At 40.6% G+C, this 16,335-nt stretch overlaps 1 protein-coding gene across 1 annotated transcript in view; it reads right to left on the bottom strand.

The window, feature by feature from the left end:
* The window catches only part of MGAT5 (alpha-1,6-mannosylglycoprotein 6-beta-N-acetylglucosaminyltransferase), an 83,575-nt gene that overhangs the window by 8,074 nt on the left and 59,166 nt on the right, over positions 1 to 16,335 (bottom strand). Inside the window, exons 12-16 of the mRNA XM_039702336.1 lie at positions 13,140 to 13,289; positions 5,417 to 5,563; positions 2,672 to 2,788; positions 1,818 to 1,892; positions 266 to 423 (exon numbers count right to left, since the gene is read on the bottom strand). Of these exons, the coding sequence (XP_039558270.1) occupies positions 266 to 423; positions 1,818 to 1,892; positions 2,672 to 2,788; positions 5,417 to 5,563; positions 13,140 to 13,289 (647 nt within the window). The remainder of the gene's footprint in view (positions 1 to 265; positions 424 to 1,817; positions 1,893 to 2,671; positions 2,789 to 5,416; positions 5,564 to 13,139; positions 13,290 to 16,335) is intronic.

Here is a 16,335-nt window from a genome sequence, read left to right as displayed (position 1 = left end):
TGCAGTGTACCAGGGCTCACAATTCTGAACCCAGGACAATGGTGACAGAAGGGTTGTGGCCCCCTGTGTGCCTGGCAGGGTGCTCTCAGCAGCCACCACAGCACACACTCCACAAAGCACTGCCAGCCCTCACTCACAGCTTGCTGCAGCCAGAGCTGCTCTCCCCACCTTCCCTTCTCACAGAACTTGTGCTTTAAATTCCAAGTGTGGTAAAAATCAGCTCAATAAAGAGACCAAACAACATATTTGTGCTAGAAATACTTACCTAAGCAGAGCTTTGTCCTTGTTAAGATGCTGGAAGAAGGAAGGCTCACAGATGAGCTGGCTTTCCTGACAAACCTGCTTACAGGATTTTCCAGGTTCAGCAATTTTGACTTGAAGGGCACTTAATGGGGGCCACATCACCTGCCCGTGACAGAAATCCTGCAGTGACAGATCACGTTTTGTTATGATGGGTTCAGGCAACATTTCACAATACCCAGACTGTATTTTAACATTTGGCAAATCACCAAAAGGTGACCAAATAATTTGGGCCTGGCCTCATCTCTTCACATCAAAAGTCCCCTGAAGGTCCCACTGTCATGAGCAACCACACAACCACTGAACCAGACCAATTCTTTATTCCAGCATCTTTGTGCCCATTTCAAGCTTATGCTGCTTTCTCTGTTCTTCCTCCCTCCATCACAAACTCGTCAAAATAAGGTCTCTATCTTTATTTTTGCTTTTTATTTCTGGTTCATCTGACATGTTAATTAGGCAAAGCGCTAAGTACATGCAGCTAAAAATTGTGCTTGAGCATCCTGGGAGCTGTGAAACACCACCAGCTTTTGACAATTAGTCAAAGCAATGAACAAAATTACAATATTCTGTGGATTTCTGAGAAGCACAAGGGAGGGCTTAGCTCTTGGGGCAGGGCCAGAGGGCAGAGACAGGATTCAGCCATGAGTGCCATCTCTTCATTGTCTCTTTTTCTCCCTTACTTGATCTCCATCTCTTCCTGATTGACAAAAACTCTCAATTATAGCTAACTTGGGTAGAATAATCAAAAGAATTAGTGATACAGGTTTTGTCATCAATACAGCAGCAAAAAGCTTGAAGTGTTTATTGGCAGGAAAGTGGGAATAACTGTGCTGTGTTAACTGCCCTCCTGACCTCGAGCTGTGTTATTCTTCTGGACTGTCTTTAATAGCACCCACCTTCAAAAATACAAGTGCAGACAGATGTCCAGTGCCCTTGAAAGAAATCTTGGCAATTAACTGACATAGCAGAGATAAAGGTTACCCCTATCTCTGTTCTGCAGCAGCCAGAACAAAAGGCAGAGCTGGCTACTGCAACAGATCTGGCTTGGGCAGAAGTCCAAACAAACACACAATTTCTAGAAACCAGGATCCCATGTAAATCTCTGCAGTTTATTACTCAACTGAACATCTTCTGCTGCTCTCAGCTGGCAGTAATGCCCAGGGACCAAAAGTCCTTTAAGTAACTGGGTTCCAAACCATTTAAATCTTTATTGATTGAAACTAAATACTTGAAAAATCTGCCCAGAGGCTGCAATTCTGCCCAGAGACTGCAATTCCATCAAAAAGTACCTCTGTATTTAAGTGATCCTTCTTGATCCAAAGCTTTTATGTGTGTACACAGCTAAGGAAGTCACATACACACTGAAAAATTGCTTTGCCTTTCTGCTTTCATATAATGCCAAGGTCTGCACAGCTACTATTCCTACTTGGACAGCAGCAACACTGAGAAGCTTTAAAATAGAGACAGTCCTCCCTTTCCAACATAATCCAAGAGTCATCCACAACAGAAGTTCATACCTGTCTTTCAATGAAGGCATTCATCCTCTGAAGCATTCCCTCACAGGTAAATTCATAGGGCAAATAAGGGTCAATCTGTGGAGACAGTGTGTTAAGGTTAGAGGGGTTTTTGTTTCAATCAACTTCGTTGTGCACTCTGTGGCAGCAGCTTCTGGTCCAAATACTCCACTATAGCTCGAGTCGCAACAAAAAGTACTAATAAATTCATTAACAAATAATAATTTTACAAAACCATCAGCAGTTTTAGATGATTTTTCTCCTTTTTAAAAGCAGTAAGAATTGCTCCATGACTCTCTTTATGGAAACTCAGGGTTGAGTTGCAGAGTGGCAGATGTAAGGTAAGCCTGAGATCCTCTGGGATTCCAGAGCTCCTGTTTTAACTAAGTTTCAGTTCTGAAGTTGAAGTGACAAAACAGAATGTGATACCTTTGAAAATTCCTTCATACTCTTCCCCCCTTGAAGTGCCCTCATTGCCATTCCACACTGGAAGTGCACAAACACTTCTGTGGGAATCTCAAGGCTACAAACTCAGAGTTGAGCAGTGCAGGGTCTGCAATGCTCTAAGAATCAACAATGAAACTTCCTCTCTGAATGCACAGAAAACACAGATTGCTGTATAATTCACATGTGAAATTCCCATTTCTATACAAATTCACCCACTCATTTTTTTCAAGAACCTGACATATCCAGTACTAAAACATGAGAAATTCAATACCATAGATACAGAATAACAATTTTTTCTTCAATATCCTACCAAAATGCAGCACTCATTAGACTAACATTAGGAAGCACTGTATGTGCAGTACATCCTACACCCTCAAGTGCTGATAGCAAATTGAAGACCCATTTCTCACCTTTTGATTCAAAATTGATTTCACGGCCTTCTCAACCTCAGAAAGATCATTGATGTCCACAGTCCACACATGGGGCTTCCCAATGTAAACTTCAGCATAGGGATGCTGAGATGTCAACTGGAAGAAGAAATTATATTGGTAAAAATTAATGTGTAAAGATATCCTTGCCTCTCACTCTCTTAATCAGACTTTTTGGAAGAAATGCACTAAGATAGTGCAAAAACTCAGTTAGAACAGAACTGTCAGCATTATTCCTTCTGAGTTACTTTTCAGATTTTCTCTTTAAATTTAGAGTGTGAATTTAGCTGGAAAACTGAAAATCAGATAACACAAATCACAAGGCAGATATGTGCACCTCTGATTTGTGGCTTCAATCCTCACAAAGACCCACATCACAGAAGACTTGATATTTACTGAAATTACTTGCAGCACGACCCTGCTTCCCCACAGCTCATTCACAGAGCCACCCTCCTTCTTCACAACCTCTCACTGCCACATTCCTGCTTAGATCTGCATGGCTGGCTCCCAGAGATGTCATCCTCACCCTGCATCCTTCAAATTGCAAACATTTCCAGAGTTCTGTGAGCAACAGTGAAGACAGAGTAATTTTTATAACCAGGGATGAATTCTGACTCTCATGACTGAGAGAGGAGTAACGTGACCTCACCAAGAGTGATAACCAATATTTTGCTCACCACTTGGTCAGAAAACAATATCAATGAATGCCCAAGAGGGTAACTAAGAAAAGCTGCTTCAGAGCTGCTTTCAGAACTAGCAGGACAGCTCAATAAGTATTTTTGTGACCGGTCATCCAGGAGTGAGGACGACACGAACACACAAAAGGGAGCACAAGCTACAGAAAGTCACACCAGCCTCAGAAGAAAACTGCATTTTCAATAAATACCAAAACCCCCACAGGACAGGATGTTTATAGGCAGTGTTTGTACAGCTGCCTCTTTATGCTGCCGTTAGGATAAAAAGACCTTGCAGATCTGAAGCAGGAAGCAGTGTCTGCTGGGAAGAACCTTCTCCTGCACTAGGAGATACACTGTACTTGATCTTCTCTTCTGATCTGCCAGAAACTGTTGCATTCACTATTAAAAACCCCATTAAAAATAGCCAATGCACTTTGCTCATGGAGAATAGCAACTTGCAAAAGTTGCTTTACAAAACCACTAAACACAGACTTGATCTTCCAATTCTTGTATGGATACTCAAGTCACAGAACCACACAAGCTCTTTTTGTTCTTCTTTAGCATTTGAAGAATGGAGAGAAGAATTTAAGGGTTTTCTTAATCCCAAAGAGCCAGCATATGGATTACTGGTATTTGGATCTAAATTGTGAAGACCAGGCACAGAAAATGTTAGTCTCAGGACAGGTCAGCAGGCCATGTGAAGGCAGCAATAAATGGCTATATATGATATACTCTGGACTTGAGCAGTCAATAGGGATTATTTTTCTGTACACAGCATTTCTGTTAGTGCTGACACATGCCATCAGGATTTATCATGGCATTCCAAGCCCTGAAATTCCCATGAAGCACCTAGATGGGTTCAGATTATTTACTGAGCCTGACCAGTTATGGTATTTGGGCACAGAACAACTGGAAATGTCACAGAAGAAAAGTCTTGAAAGGTATCAAGCCCAAGGAAAATTTTAAACAGGCTTTTATTCCCTTTATTGCCGTCTCCTTTGTTGGCAAAACACACTGAGAGAAGAGGCAAGCTCCAGCTTGTACAGGACATGAATTCAGTGTATAACAAGAAAGGCAATTACAGTTGTGGATGATAAAATTATAAGAAATTTATGTTCCTGATTGAAAATGGGAAACTGTCTTCTGCTTATCAACCAGCTGGTGCTGCTCAGGACACAATTTATATGGCCCAAGCATAACCTGAACCATCTGTATGTTACCTGAGAGCTTTCCCCTAATGTAAATACATAAAGAATATGTGTACATACACCTCTGAGCAAGCCATGGCCACAGACGTGAGTGCTGATGTCAGAAATGGCTCTGTGACTATTAAATGTTTACAAGTATAGGCTGAATTTTACCCACACTGAGTAAAAGAAAAATATTCCAAAGTCAGTGCCAGGATGAGGGGTTAGTTTACTTAGCTTCAGTCTTCTCTCACTAGAGCCTAAACACACTGACTGTTTTAAAAGCTTGGAGTTTGGTTTTCCTGTTTTCTTCAAGAGTCAGTTCTGCAAAAGCCTTCAGCATTTAACCACAACCACGCTAGGAGACCATTAATACCTTAACTCAACAGTGCCTTGGACAGGTCTTTTCTGAAGGAAAAAAAATCCCAAAACACACACAACCACCCAGAAGTGCTCTTTTCATAATTTGCTTAAACACCTATTTACTTCCTGCATAGCACACTGCAATGTCTGTTTCTTCAACAAAATAAAAACACTTTCAAATGATGTATCAAAACAACATGATCTGTTCCCGGGCAGAACATCAGGATTCCAAGAGAAACTTCAGTTTATGATATTTCAATAATAAGCAGTAGAATGAACCTAATGCACATCTAGAGGTAAAGACTGAAATGTGCTAACAGCATTTTAATTGTCCTATAAAAACAAGGACTAATACCCCCTTCAATGACTAAAGAAAAAAGCAGTTGTACACCTCTGCCAACAAACCTTGAACATGAATGCAATTTCTCCTACACTCTGTTACTAAAAGGAAACCCACAAGCATTTTCAATAAAAAAATTATCAAGACTGATAGAGCTTACCTCTCGGAGTGTAGGTTTGCCTTTGAAAAAATCTGTGTTTTTGCTACTTTTTGGTGGGTTAAATCTTAAATTTAGGAAAGCACATCCATTGGCAATAGCCTCCAAGGGAGCTGGCCCTTCATATGGAAATCCAAGACCAACAAACAGCTGAAAAATACAAAACAAGGGATATTTTAATTTTTGTTATTCACAGAAAGCTATGAGCTAGCTTAAAAGAAACAAAAGCCCTTTCTAAATGCACCAGCCTGAAGAAATGCAATGTTAAGAAGGAAATGGGAGAAATTCAACAGCTCACCACCTCCCACCCAAGCAGTAATGGAATGTCCTGTAAAACACATTTGACAATCATCATCTGTAGTGAGCTGAGGTGGTTCATGGAGCTGAGGCAACAACAGACCCTTTTTGGGATGCTTTTTGGGCAGGGGGAAAAATTGGGGGTTTGATTTGCGTTGAAGTGGAGCTGCTGGGGCTTTCCTACAGGCACAGGTTCTAAAGCAGCAAGAGCTGCACCAGTGTTTTCCCGACTCCCAAACCAGCCAAGCTGCTGCCTCTGCCAACACAACACGCTCCTGGTACACTAATTAAGCCTCCTAATTAAAACGGTAGGTGGCAGCAAACAGCAGCTCACTGAGGCAGCGAGAGCCCAAAGGGGCTTCAGAGGGTTCATCCTTCAGAAGGCTCAAGGGAAGACAGAGCAAAAATCCATCCCAAAGCTTTTCCTCTACCAGCTGAGATTCCAGGTGCTCTAGAAAAGGCACTGCTCTGCTCCAGTGAAAACACATTTAATGTTTTTTTGGAGTTGTCTGAAAAAATCTTGACCCCCCCTTTCCTGGCCAAACACAACAAAACCCGCTGAAAATGAAATATGGGATTCTTCACCTTCATTTGAATGTTTGTGTATAATGGGAGAACTACAAGCTCTGAGTTGGAACAACAATTTCTCAGTACTGCTGCATAACAATATGTATATATATCTATATATATCTGCTGCTTTTATCAGGAAAATAAAGCACAACCTCATAACTATGAGAGTCATGCAATCAGGACACATATTCAAGGAGGTCAAGGTATACTATTCTGCATTAAATCTTCTGCAACATGGAAATGAATCCCAGTAACAGAACATTCACAGCTGGAGGCTCTTCCTAGGAGCTGATCCTAACATTGATGTATAAGCCTGTAGTCAGCCCTGTCGTGCAGAGGCATTGCAGCATCAATCCTCCCCAACCCATGGCAACAACAGGATAAATTCAGAGTTGGCTCATTTTAGAAAGGCAAGTTAACACTTCTCAGCATAGCTGGGGACATGCAATTTGCACTGCATGGAGCTGAATATTGTAATTTCAGTTCTCAATATTCAGGTTAAAGAAGTTGCCCACTTGCAAAAAGTTTCTCAACTCTCTCACTGATTTAAATCTTACAGAAACTCTCCAGTGGCTCATAATAAAAAGATCTGGAAGCTCTTTCCACTAAAGACAAATTGTATAAATTCTGGTTTTATATGTGGCATAAAATATACCAGCTTTCAGTCAGAGGAAGGCATACTACATATAATCTCAAAGAGGGAATTTACAAAAAGGTAATCTGTTGAAAATAATGAATTAGCAATATAAAACCATTTCATGCAGTCTGCACATAAAATATTATTTATTTAAACTACTCCTTAGTTCAGGCAGAAGACCAGCTGAGAACCAGCAATTAAACCTATCTGAAGTATCAATTCTCCTATGATCCTGTGTTTGTCTGTTATGTAGGGAATGCTGGGTTGTTTGCTTAGTTTTGCACTTTTTTAATAAACTGCTGCTGTGCACTGCTGAGTTCTGTGTCTGACTGGTCCATTTATTTGGGAGGAAGCTCCATGGGAAAAGAAACATGGGCTTGTGTTTTGACAGCACAGAGAGCACTGCCATCACTTAATCTATAATAAATAGCTTACCACCTGTTTCCCATCCATTTTCCAAGCTCACCTCTAAGCAGCACTGTTCCCTTGAAGGAAGGAAGAAGGATGTGTCTGATCCCTAGAAAAGGGTGTGTGTGTGTGCTGCCTGAGGTTGCAGCCTGGCTCACAGATGCCTGCAGCCCCTCAAATCCTTCTTTCAGCCCTTCACATCATCATCAAACCAGCTGAAATTCCCAAAATCAGTCCAGACCCTTCTCTAGAAAGTTGTCCCTTATGAAGTGTCCTTGCCCATGGCAGGGGGTGGAACCAGATGATGTTTAAGGTCCAATCCAGCCCAAACCATTCCGTGAGTGTCTCTACAATTAACCTTCCTTCGTTAGGGAGTCAGTATTTTTGTCTGATATAAAGAGCAAAACAGAAATATCTCACATGCCTCAAGAAAGTCACATTCATTATGATTAAAAGAGCAAGTATTAGAGAACACAGGCCTTTTCTGTAACTCACAATGCTCTCATTTGCTAATCTTTGAATTACATACAGTTTGTTATTTCCAGAAAGGCTAAAACAATCTGTCAAGGTACTTCCTAAGAGTATGCAGCAAATACTGCAAGTCACTAACTCAAAAAGAACTGAAAAAAATAAAAAAGTAGAAATAATAGCCAACCATTTTCAGGTACCAGTGAAGCAAACATCATCCTCAGTACAGATGAGGCCATGGAGAAGACAAGGCTCTGTCCCACAGGGTGAAGATTTAGACCAGGCTGTGCTTCCCTAATTTGTGAGGCAGCTGTGCACTGCTGCCTCCAACACTGCAGGTGCTGACTGTGGCTCTTGGGGTAATTTCTCATCAGATGGAGGTCTGGTAACCCAGCCCACAATGGGAAAGGCACCTGCACCCTAGGGCTGAAGATCCATATTGCAAAACTCCAAATGTGTCTGTGTTGGCAACACCACAGTGGGAACACCTGGCTAAAAATATTAGTCCTGATCTCACTCTGTTTGCTGCAGCAGAACTGCTAGGCAGAGAATTGCTTTATGCTTTACTGGCTGATTAGTGCTTGCAAAAAATTCATAATCTGTTTTTGAGCATTCTTCTCACCTTTCCAATGCTTCTGAAAGGAAAATCCATTATTTTTCCCAGAGAGCTGTAAGTGGGCACACGGCACAGCTGGCTGTGCAAGCTGACACCCCACGGAACGTGGTGATTGCCAGCAGGAAGCTGCACTGTGAAAGTCTATCTAAAAGAGATAAGTGCCAACAAATACAGGAGCAGAGTGATCATGGAAACAGCAGTGTGGGGTTGGGTTTTTTTAACCCATTCCTTTTTAGCAAGGTCTGCTGTCCCAGTGTGTCTGTGCCTGTAGGTCTGCATGGAGCAGAGAAGGGGATTTGTGTCTGCAACATCACGGGCTCAACTTGAATAAAACTGAAACCCTTAATAGTTTGGTTTTCATAACAAAGGCTCCTCAGGAACCTTCTGCACCTTTGTAATGAACTGAACCTTTGACAGACTTTTGAGAACTTTTGAGTTGGCCACCCAGCATCACACCAGCCAAGACACCACTCTTCTTGCTGCAATGTAAGGGGGCCTCTCACAGTGCAGTAGTTAAGTGGAGACATCTCTGACACAAAAAGTGACTCACAACCCCTCTCAGGAAAAGAAGTATGTTTTGGTTTCTTTTCTGGTGGAGTTTACAGCACCACATCAGACTACTATTAATACAAGTAAGTAAACATTCTTCCTAAATCATATCCAAAAGCATAAAATAAAGAGTGAATGCTTTACTTCACTGACTGTCATTATGACTAGCTGAATAGTTACGAAAAATTTTCATACTCCAGAGAGTAAATGCTGTAGTTCCACACACAGGAGTGTTTATCTTCTCTCCCTTTTCTAGCATTACTGCACTTTATTCAATTTATTCTGTCAGGTTGGTAGGTTTATATATACTTTAATATACCTCCTTACTCAACTTATATTCTCTTCTAAACTCCAGAAGGAGTGTAGCAAAGGTTAACCATCCTGCTGTATTCTTCTCATCAATACAAAATACTTTCTGCAAAAGTCAATCCTTTTGTGATTCAAACAGCTTGAGAATAGAATCACACAAGGTAAATATATTTTCAGCTGATTTTATGAAGTGTACATATATATTCCTTCATAAAAGGCAATATGAAAACAAAGTTTGTTTGCCTGTGTCTGTGTAAGCAGGGTGTTGCTCCTACTTTTATTAATCCCCATACAGAAACCACAAAACCCACTTTGTAAAAAAATTTGAACTCTCTGAAAAATTCCCAGCGACTTGAAGGAAAAAGTTGCATCTGAAACTTTCTCGAAAGAAGAAATACTTCTCAAGAACTGAACACTGGTTCCTCCAAGAGAGGCTGGTCCAAGTCCTCCAGCTGCCCACTTGGCAAGGGGCCCTGTGAGTTGGCAGCAAGGCTGCCAGCTCGCCTCCCCCATTCTCCTCCAGCGTGATGAATGGCTCTGCATCTCCTCATTAGGAGCTGCAGACATGGCTCGTTTTTGTCATGCTCCACACAGCTGAAGCAGCCATGATGAATCTCAAACAGCCCCTCCTGCCTGCAGAACTCCCTCCCTCTGCACTGTGCTGCCTTACAGCACACACAGAACGAAATGGCAGCTGCACACTGCCCGGAATAACTGTGTCCTACCACCCACTGCAGGACCAAAGACATTTTGGGAATGCAAAGCTCTGATTAAGAATCACAGGACTGAGCCCCCACCTGTTGGTATTTTGCTGTCTAAGGACAAAGTGAAGCAGTGAAAGTGAAGCTGACACTTCTGACTGAACCATGTGATTTGTTAAATTATTATTTAGCTCTCCCTTTCTGAAAACCAGAACATTTGTCAGCTGACCTAACAAAAACCTGCTAACACAGTGCTGAAATCACAACCAATGATAGACAATTCTTGCCCATGGTCTCAACACATCTGAAGGTTTCTGGAAGTTTAAGGACAAAGGTTGCTGTCTCCCCACGATGCTCCAGACAAGCATTATACCCACAGATGTTCCCAGCCAGGAGTTATGGCCCTGATTATTCACACACCTGCAGCACAGGGACAGTCTGGTGACAAAACCCCACAACTAAATTAATCAGGGACTAAATTAATCTGGCCATGCTGCCTAGTGAATAAAGTGATTATGATTAAAAAGTGTCCTTGAGCTTCACTGCATGCATGTGCACACACACACGGGGATCCTCTGGGCATAAAGTCACCTTGATTTTTGTGAGAAACCTGCACTTATTTTAGCAATTCAATCCATGATCCAGCTGATACAAACACAATTGACCCACAGAGGCAGCAGATGGCCACTGGTGACAGGTGAGCAGTGTTTTGTACTAAGCTGTGTTCAAGCATTGCCTCTTAAAGGGTATCAGAATCTGGAACTGTGGATATGCAGGCAGCAAGAAGACTTGCACAAGTGTGTCTGTTGATCAACACTGACAGGTAACCACATGCTGAGGCAGAACAGCCAGAGTACCTACGAGATACAAAGCATCAGCCAGCAAAAAAACCCCAAAAACCCACCCACCCCAATCCCCCTCCAACTGAAATGTCAAAAAAATGAGATGGGAGATCTCAGTTTCCACTTTCAATCCCAGGATGCTGCTGTCTTGCTTTTTCTGTTCAATTAGATATATTGAAACTGTGTTAGACAGGAATAATAAGCAAAATGCATGATGCAATAAGCCATATTTAATTTCATTTCGTTGCAAAATCAGAAATACATTGCACTCATTTCCCTAACAATACTTCTGTATTAGGAGAAGCAGATGGACTATTAACAGCTTATCATCAGGGCAAAGTTTTGTTAGCCTGGCTGTATCCTAAATAAATAATTTCCTTAAAAGGAAAACAGCTTTTGAAATTTGCAAACCTGCTAACAAAAGTTCAGAAAAGCCATATAAAAATACTGCTTGCAGATTTAATTTTTAAAACCCTGACTTCCTGATACAGGGTTCTGAAACACATCAGTGATTTTCTCAGTGCCATCTACTAAGAACTGCAGCAAATTCTGAAAATTATTTTCCCCAATGTTATGAAGGAAAAAAACCAACCATAACCAATGCACAACAACAGAATAAAAATCATTAAAATCTGAAATGCTTTAGGACCCTGACAACAGTACAGCACAGCTCCATGGTTTTCACCAGATACTTTTTGTGAAAAATGAGCAATTTACTATCTCAGGAGCACTTCATAATCCCAACACAGTCTCTTCTATCTGATGCTGCAATGACTGCTCAAAATCTGAGTGGAAATAGTCTGCTCCCTCCTTTGTCACAAAATCCATACAACTAAACTGTGTAACATGAAGGTATCAACCTGAATTTGTCCTAAATTGAATGTGTCTTTACATTGCATCTTAGAGCACAGCAAATATAACCTATAACAACTAGATGAGATATCTAGTTAATACTGAAAAGGAAGAAGATTTTAAATGTGATACATGCAGGATGGCTGATAAAAAATTAGAGAAAGGCTTAGTTAAACATAACTATTATTATGGACTGGCACTTGTATAGGGACTTCAGTAATTCTACAGGAAGTGCATTTGTTTATTTTACTATTTCAGTTTGTTTATTTTACTATTTCAGTGAATGGAACACATTCTTTTTTTTCAGGAGGTAGTTTTTTTAGGAGGTAGTCACTGTTCATGCCTGGGGTTATTACAAGGTCAACTTTCTTCCACATTATGATTAACACAGGGCTTTCATACTCCACACAGGGATTTCATACTCCACACAGGCAAAAGCTGTGTAATCTCAGATTATCTGTGACGAAAGCAAATGTTGACTTTTTAATATGCAACATTATGTGTATCTGCATGCATCAAGTACATACACACGGTGGCTGCATTTAAAAACTCATAATTTACCAACAGCTGTCACACAGAGATGTCAAATTACCATTATTTTCCCAAGTACTTCAAAAAGGAGATCTCTGCAGTTGTGTGGGAAGCCTAAGAGGTGCTTGCTTTTTTCCTTTTTTTTTTTTTAAAGAGATTTTTCTGTGGAAGTGCACAGCAAGAAACTATCAACAGCGGTGCACTTTCACAGATTTTGCTAATTTTAAACATACAACCCCCTTCTTTCACCAACTTGAAGTTAAACATCCTATTTAAATGTAAGTGTTTGAATGCTGTAAAGTACCACAAAGATTCTGGGAAGGGCAGAGAATCCCAACAAAACTGTGGGGACAGAAGTTTATTTCCATGCATATCTGTCCCTCATCTTGAGTGCCCTTGACTCTGGAGCCACAGGCAAAGCACACCAGAAAAGCCACGCTCCTGTGCTCACTCTGTGTGCCCAGCTGAGGCAGGGGAAGGACACGAATGGCACATTTTCAGCAGCTCTGCTGTTGTCCCTGAGAGAGCAGGGTGGCTCTGGGCTGGAGTCACCGCGAGGGCACCGCAAGCGCGCGGCTGGGGGTTACCTAACCCTGACCTCAGCCATGGCAAACAGAGCACATTCTCAGCTGATAATCTCCTTGGGCTGAATATCACATTCAAGAAAATGAAAAACACATTTATCCCTGTTTCTCAAGCTGGTTGTTAAATGGGACTGTAGGTTGTCATCCCAATTTTCTAATATGAGCTGTCAATCCACCAAACGGAGACATGATGAAAAATGTATTCTTGGCACACAGAACACAACTTAAGCTTCTTTACACATGATAATTTTTTTCCAGTGCTTTTAAATGAGGAGCTTATTCATAGGAGGTGAAATGCATGCACTTCAGACACCCTCGACTTGGAGATATTTTTTGCCACCACTCCTCCTTGACAAACTTACTTTGGTTTCCCTCAGCAGAAACTGCAAATCCCGCCCGCTGAGTATCCCATGGTTCTTTACATAACCAGGAATGTACATGGTGCTTGTGCCATGAACAGTTCCATGGACCTCCATGTAGGTGTGGATGACATCCAGATAAGCCTTCTTATCCTGTAATGGCAAGGAAAAAATATTTTCAGTTACAAATTTGAAGCACCAATATTTAACCAGAGCTGTTTTTTTATCTCCTGTACCACAAAACCAGGGATAGAAGTTCACTCATTCCTATTTGATTTCTATGGGGTTTTATCTTTCATTACATTATTAGTTTGGTTTTCTACTAAACTGGAAGAAAACTGCAGCTTTTTCACTCACAGTTGAGGTATAAAGAAATTAATACCAAGGCCCTCTTAATTTCTAATTGGACAAAAACCAGGATGCCATCAGATAGCTGTAATCTCAGCAGGCTGAAAAGATACTTGGCCTAAAAATACCAAAAACCCATTTTTAAATATCAAATTTTCACTGTTTTGGTCAAAGATGCAAAATAATTATCTTCTTTGGGAAGAAAAGGGTGAATGTCACGTTAGTAAGATGCAGTCCTGGCAATACTGAATACTGAACACACCCCTCTATCTAAATACCCAGCATCTGAGTTCCATGAGAGACCCACAAATATTCTGCCTACCTGAAGCTTTAAAGGCATTTTGGAAAAGACCCAGAGAAGAGTCTGGCTTTAATGTTGCATTAAAAAAATTATGAAAAAATAGTACACCGTCCTAGTTTGCACACAAGAATTACTTTAATTTTCAATGCCATATGTTTTTTTGAGTTTTAAAGACTACTGGCATTCCAAGGCAATTAGCTGAAGACTGTATTTACATGCAGTCTGCAACACAGATCAGAAGACTTTCCCTCAATATTTGCACATAGTCTTAGTAATAGCTCTAAAATCAGGCAACAAGTTGCTGTATTTCTTGGCAGCAAGCAAGTTTTTACCAATTCTACTTTCACTCACTATTTTTGTCATGTAAATTCTGTGCACGGTTCCTCCATAGCCCTGTGTGAAAGCTGGCCAACAGTTTTACTGAATTTCATTCAAAGGACAAGCAGAGTGGTGAAGATCCTGTCTTTTCCAACCCTGGAGGAGCAGGTATCACACTTAGGTGGATGAGTGCTACCTTTTACATCTTCCTTGCTGAATTCATTGCTGCAGAGTGTGTTTAATGTGTGTAACAATGGTTTTTCCCTCACCCTGCTCTGCTGGTGACCTGCCTGTGCTGGGCAGGATGGGCTGAGCCATCCCTGAATGGCCCTTTGGCAGCTCTGCCAAGGCTGCACCAGCCAGACACTGTCCTGGGCTAAGGGTTACATAAACCAGCCAACAGATAAAAACAAAGATGCTTTCTTGTTCAATGTGGCTGCTCTTGCCATTAATTAACACAATTTATTCAAAAACCCCTAAAAGCTTGTTCCATTTTTTACTAGAAATTTGAATTACTCTGTAAGAGATATTCCTGACATAATTGCTAAAATACCATAATTAGAAACTGGGAGAAACTCGTACACTTTGTCAAGAGAAAATCCATTTAGAACCTTTTCTTTGGAAAAGAGCAAGAGAAATATAAAAGGAGTAGCCTGGTGTAATTTCCAGAGGATACCTTAATCCTGCCTGCCTGGCTTTTAATACATCCAGAACTCTGGAGTGTTCAGGGCTCTCAGTGGAAGAGAAGGCAAGGAAGCAGCAGGTGCCACTGACATGATCCACCTGTAGCAACCACACCAAGGCACTTGCCTCAGATTTTACTGGCTCATGACACAAACCCTGGTGACACAAATGCACTCTGACTCAAAAAAAATAACTGAGCAAAAAGCAGCTAGAAAGAACAAAACCAAGATTGCCTAAAATTGCGCTTCTTTTCAGGATTGCAATGACAATTTTACAACCCTTTTGCAGAATACTTAGCTATCGTAAAATGGCATTAACCATGCACAGCCTTAATGGGAATAGTATTTAGGAATATAACTGACTTCTTTCCCAATTCAGAGTCTAAAACCACAGATAAAACATTTATTATCCTAACAAATGGATAATTTATCCAACTAAAATTTCAGTCCTTTATTTCTTTATTTACTTTGAGTCAAAAGCAACTGTTTTCATGATCATCTACAAAGTACCATAAAAGTACTATTAGCACCTCATACTTTACCTAAAACTCACTAACATTTGTCTCCTTTTGTAATAAAGTAGCCATAAATTTCCAGATTCCTTGCAGACAAGTGTTATTTTGGATCATAGAAGTATATATTCTAGGAAACCACCTCAGAAAAATGATCAGGACACATAATCAAATTCTAGATTTTAAAAAGAGTGAATTAGAAAACAAGAGAGTGCAAAAATGGCATTTATAAACAGAAAGGCTAAATGTAAATAAAGCAAGAAATGTGATTTGCAAACAAAATACTAACATTCCTTCAACTATTTATCTGCCTCCTGAGTTGCTCACTTGGGAGCAGATATAATTATTCTTTTATCTTAAACCACCTGAACTTTACTTTCTCCAAGGTGGATTCAAAGAGGCAAGATCATGAGCTGTTAGGGACTAATGCCAACCTGAAATTCTCTGCATTTTGTGTCAGACTGCATTGTTCACCCTGCTGTCCACACTGCAAACCTAGACTCAGAAAATGGAAGATAATTACATTTTTAAAAAGGCAAATAATTTCTCCTCAGAATCAAAATGGAAATGAAACAGTGAGTAACAGCTACACAAACCTTTTCTGAAACAATTTTTCAGCAGCTAAAATAAACATGCCATTCAGAAAAGTTCTTTTTGTTGATCACTGACTGCAGAACTGCTATTACTGTTCATCAATCATTTCCACCTACTTTTAAAAGCATCATGATAAGGCCCTTCTCATCAAAGAAATCAAGTGACAACTCTTTGATAAGTCTTTCCCTAGGACAATGCTGACAAGAAGACACAGCATGAAGGGGTGAAATTTTAAGTTTGGTGGGTGAAAAATTTAAATATGAAAGCTACAAAAATATGTGGTGGAAACACAGTTCATCAAGAACTAAACCCTGCTTTTGGTTTTCTCAGTGTAGTAGCTGGTGGCAATTTACAACTCTGCTTTACCAACAGTTTGCCAGCCCAAGGTAATGACAGTATTTTGCAATTTTGGACCATTTGGGTGCCCTCACAGAACACCAAAA

Source organism: Passer montanus, unplaced genomic scaffold (assembly GCF_014805655.1).
Source record: "Passer montanus isolate IOZ18808 unplaced genomic scaffold, ASM1480565v1 scaffold1, whole genome shotgun sequence".
Classification (NCBI taxonomy): domain Eukaryota; kingdom Metazoa; phylum Chordata; class Aves; order Passeriformes; family Passeridae; genus Passer; species Passer montanus.
The sequence above is the reverse complement of the archived record's forward strand: the minus strand, read 5'-3'. Positions and strand labels throughout refer to the sequence as shown.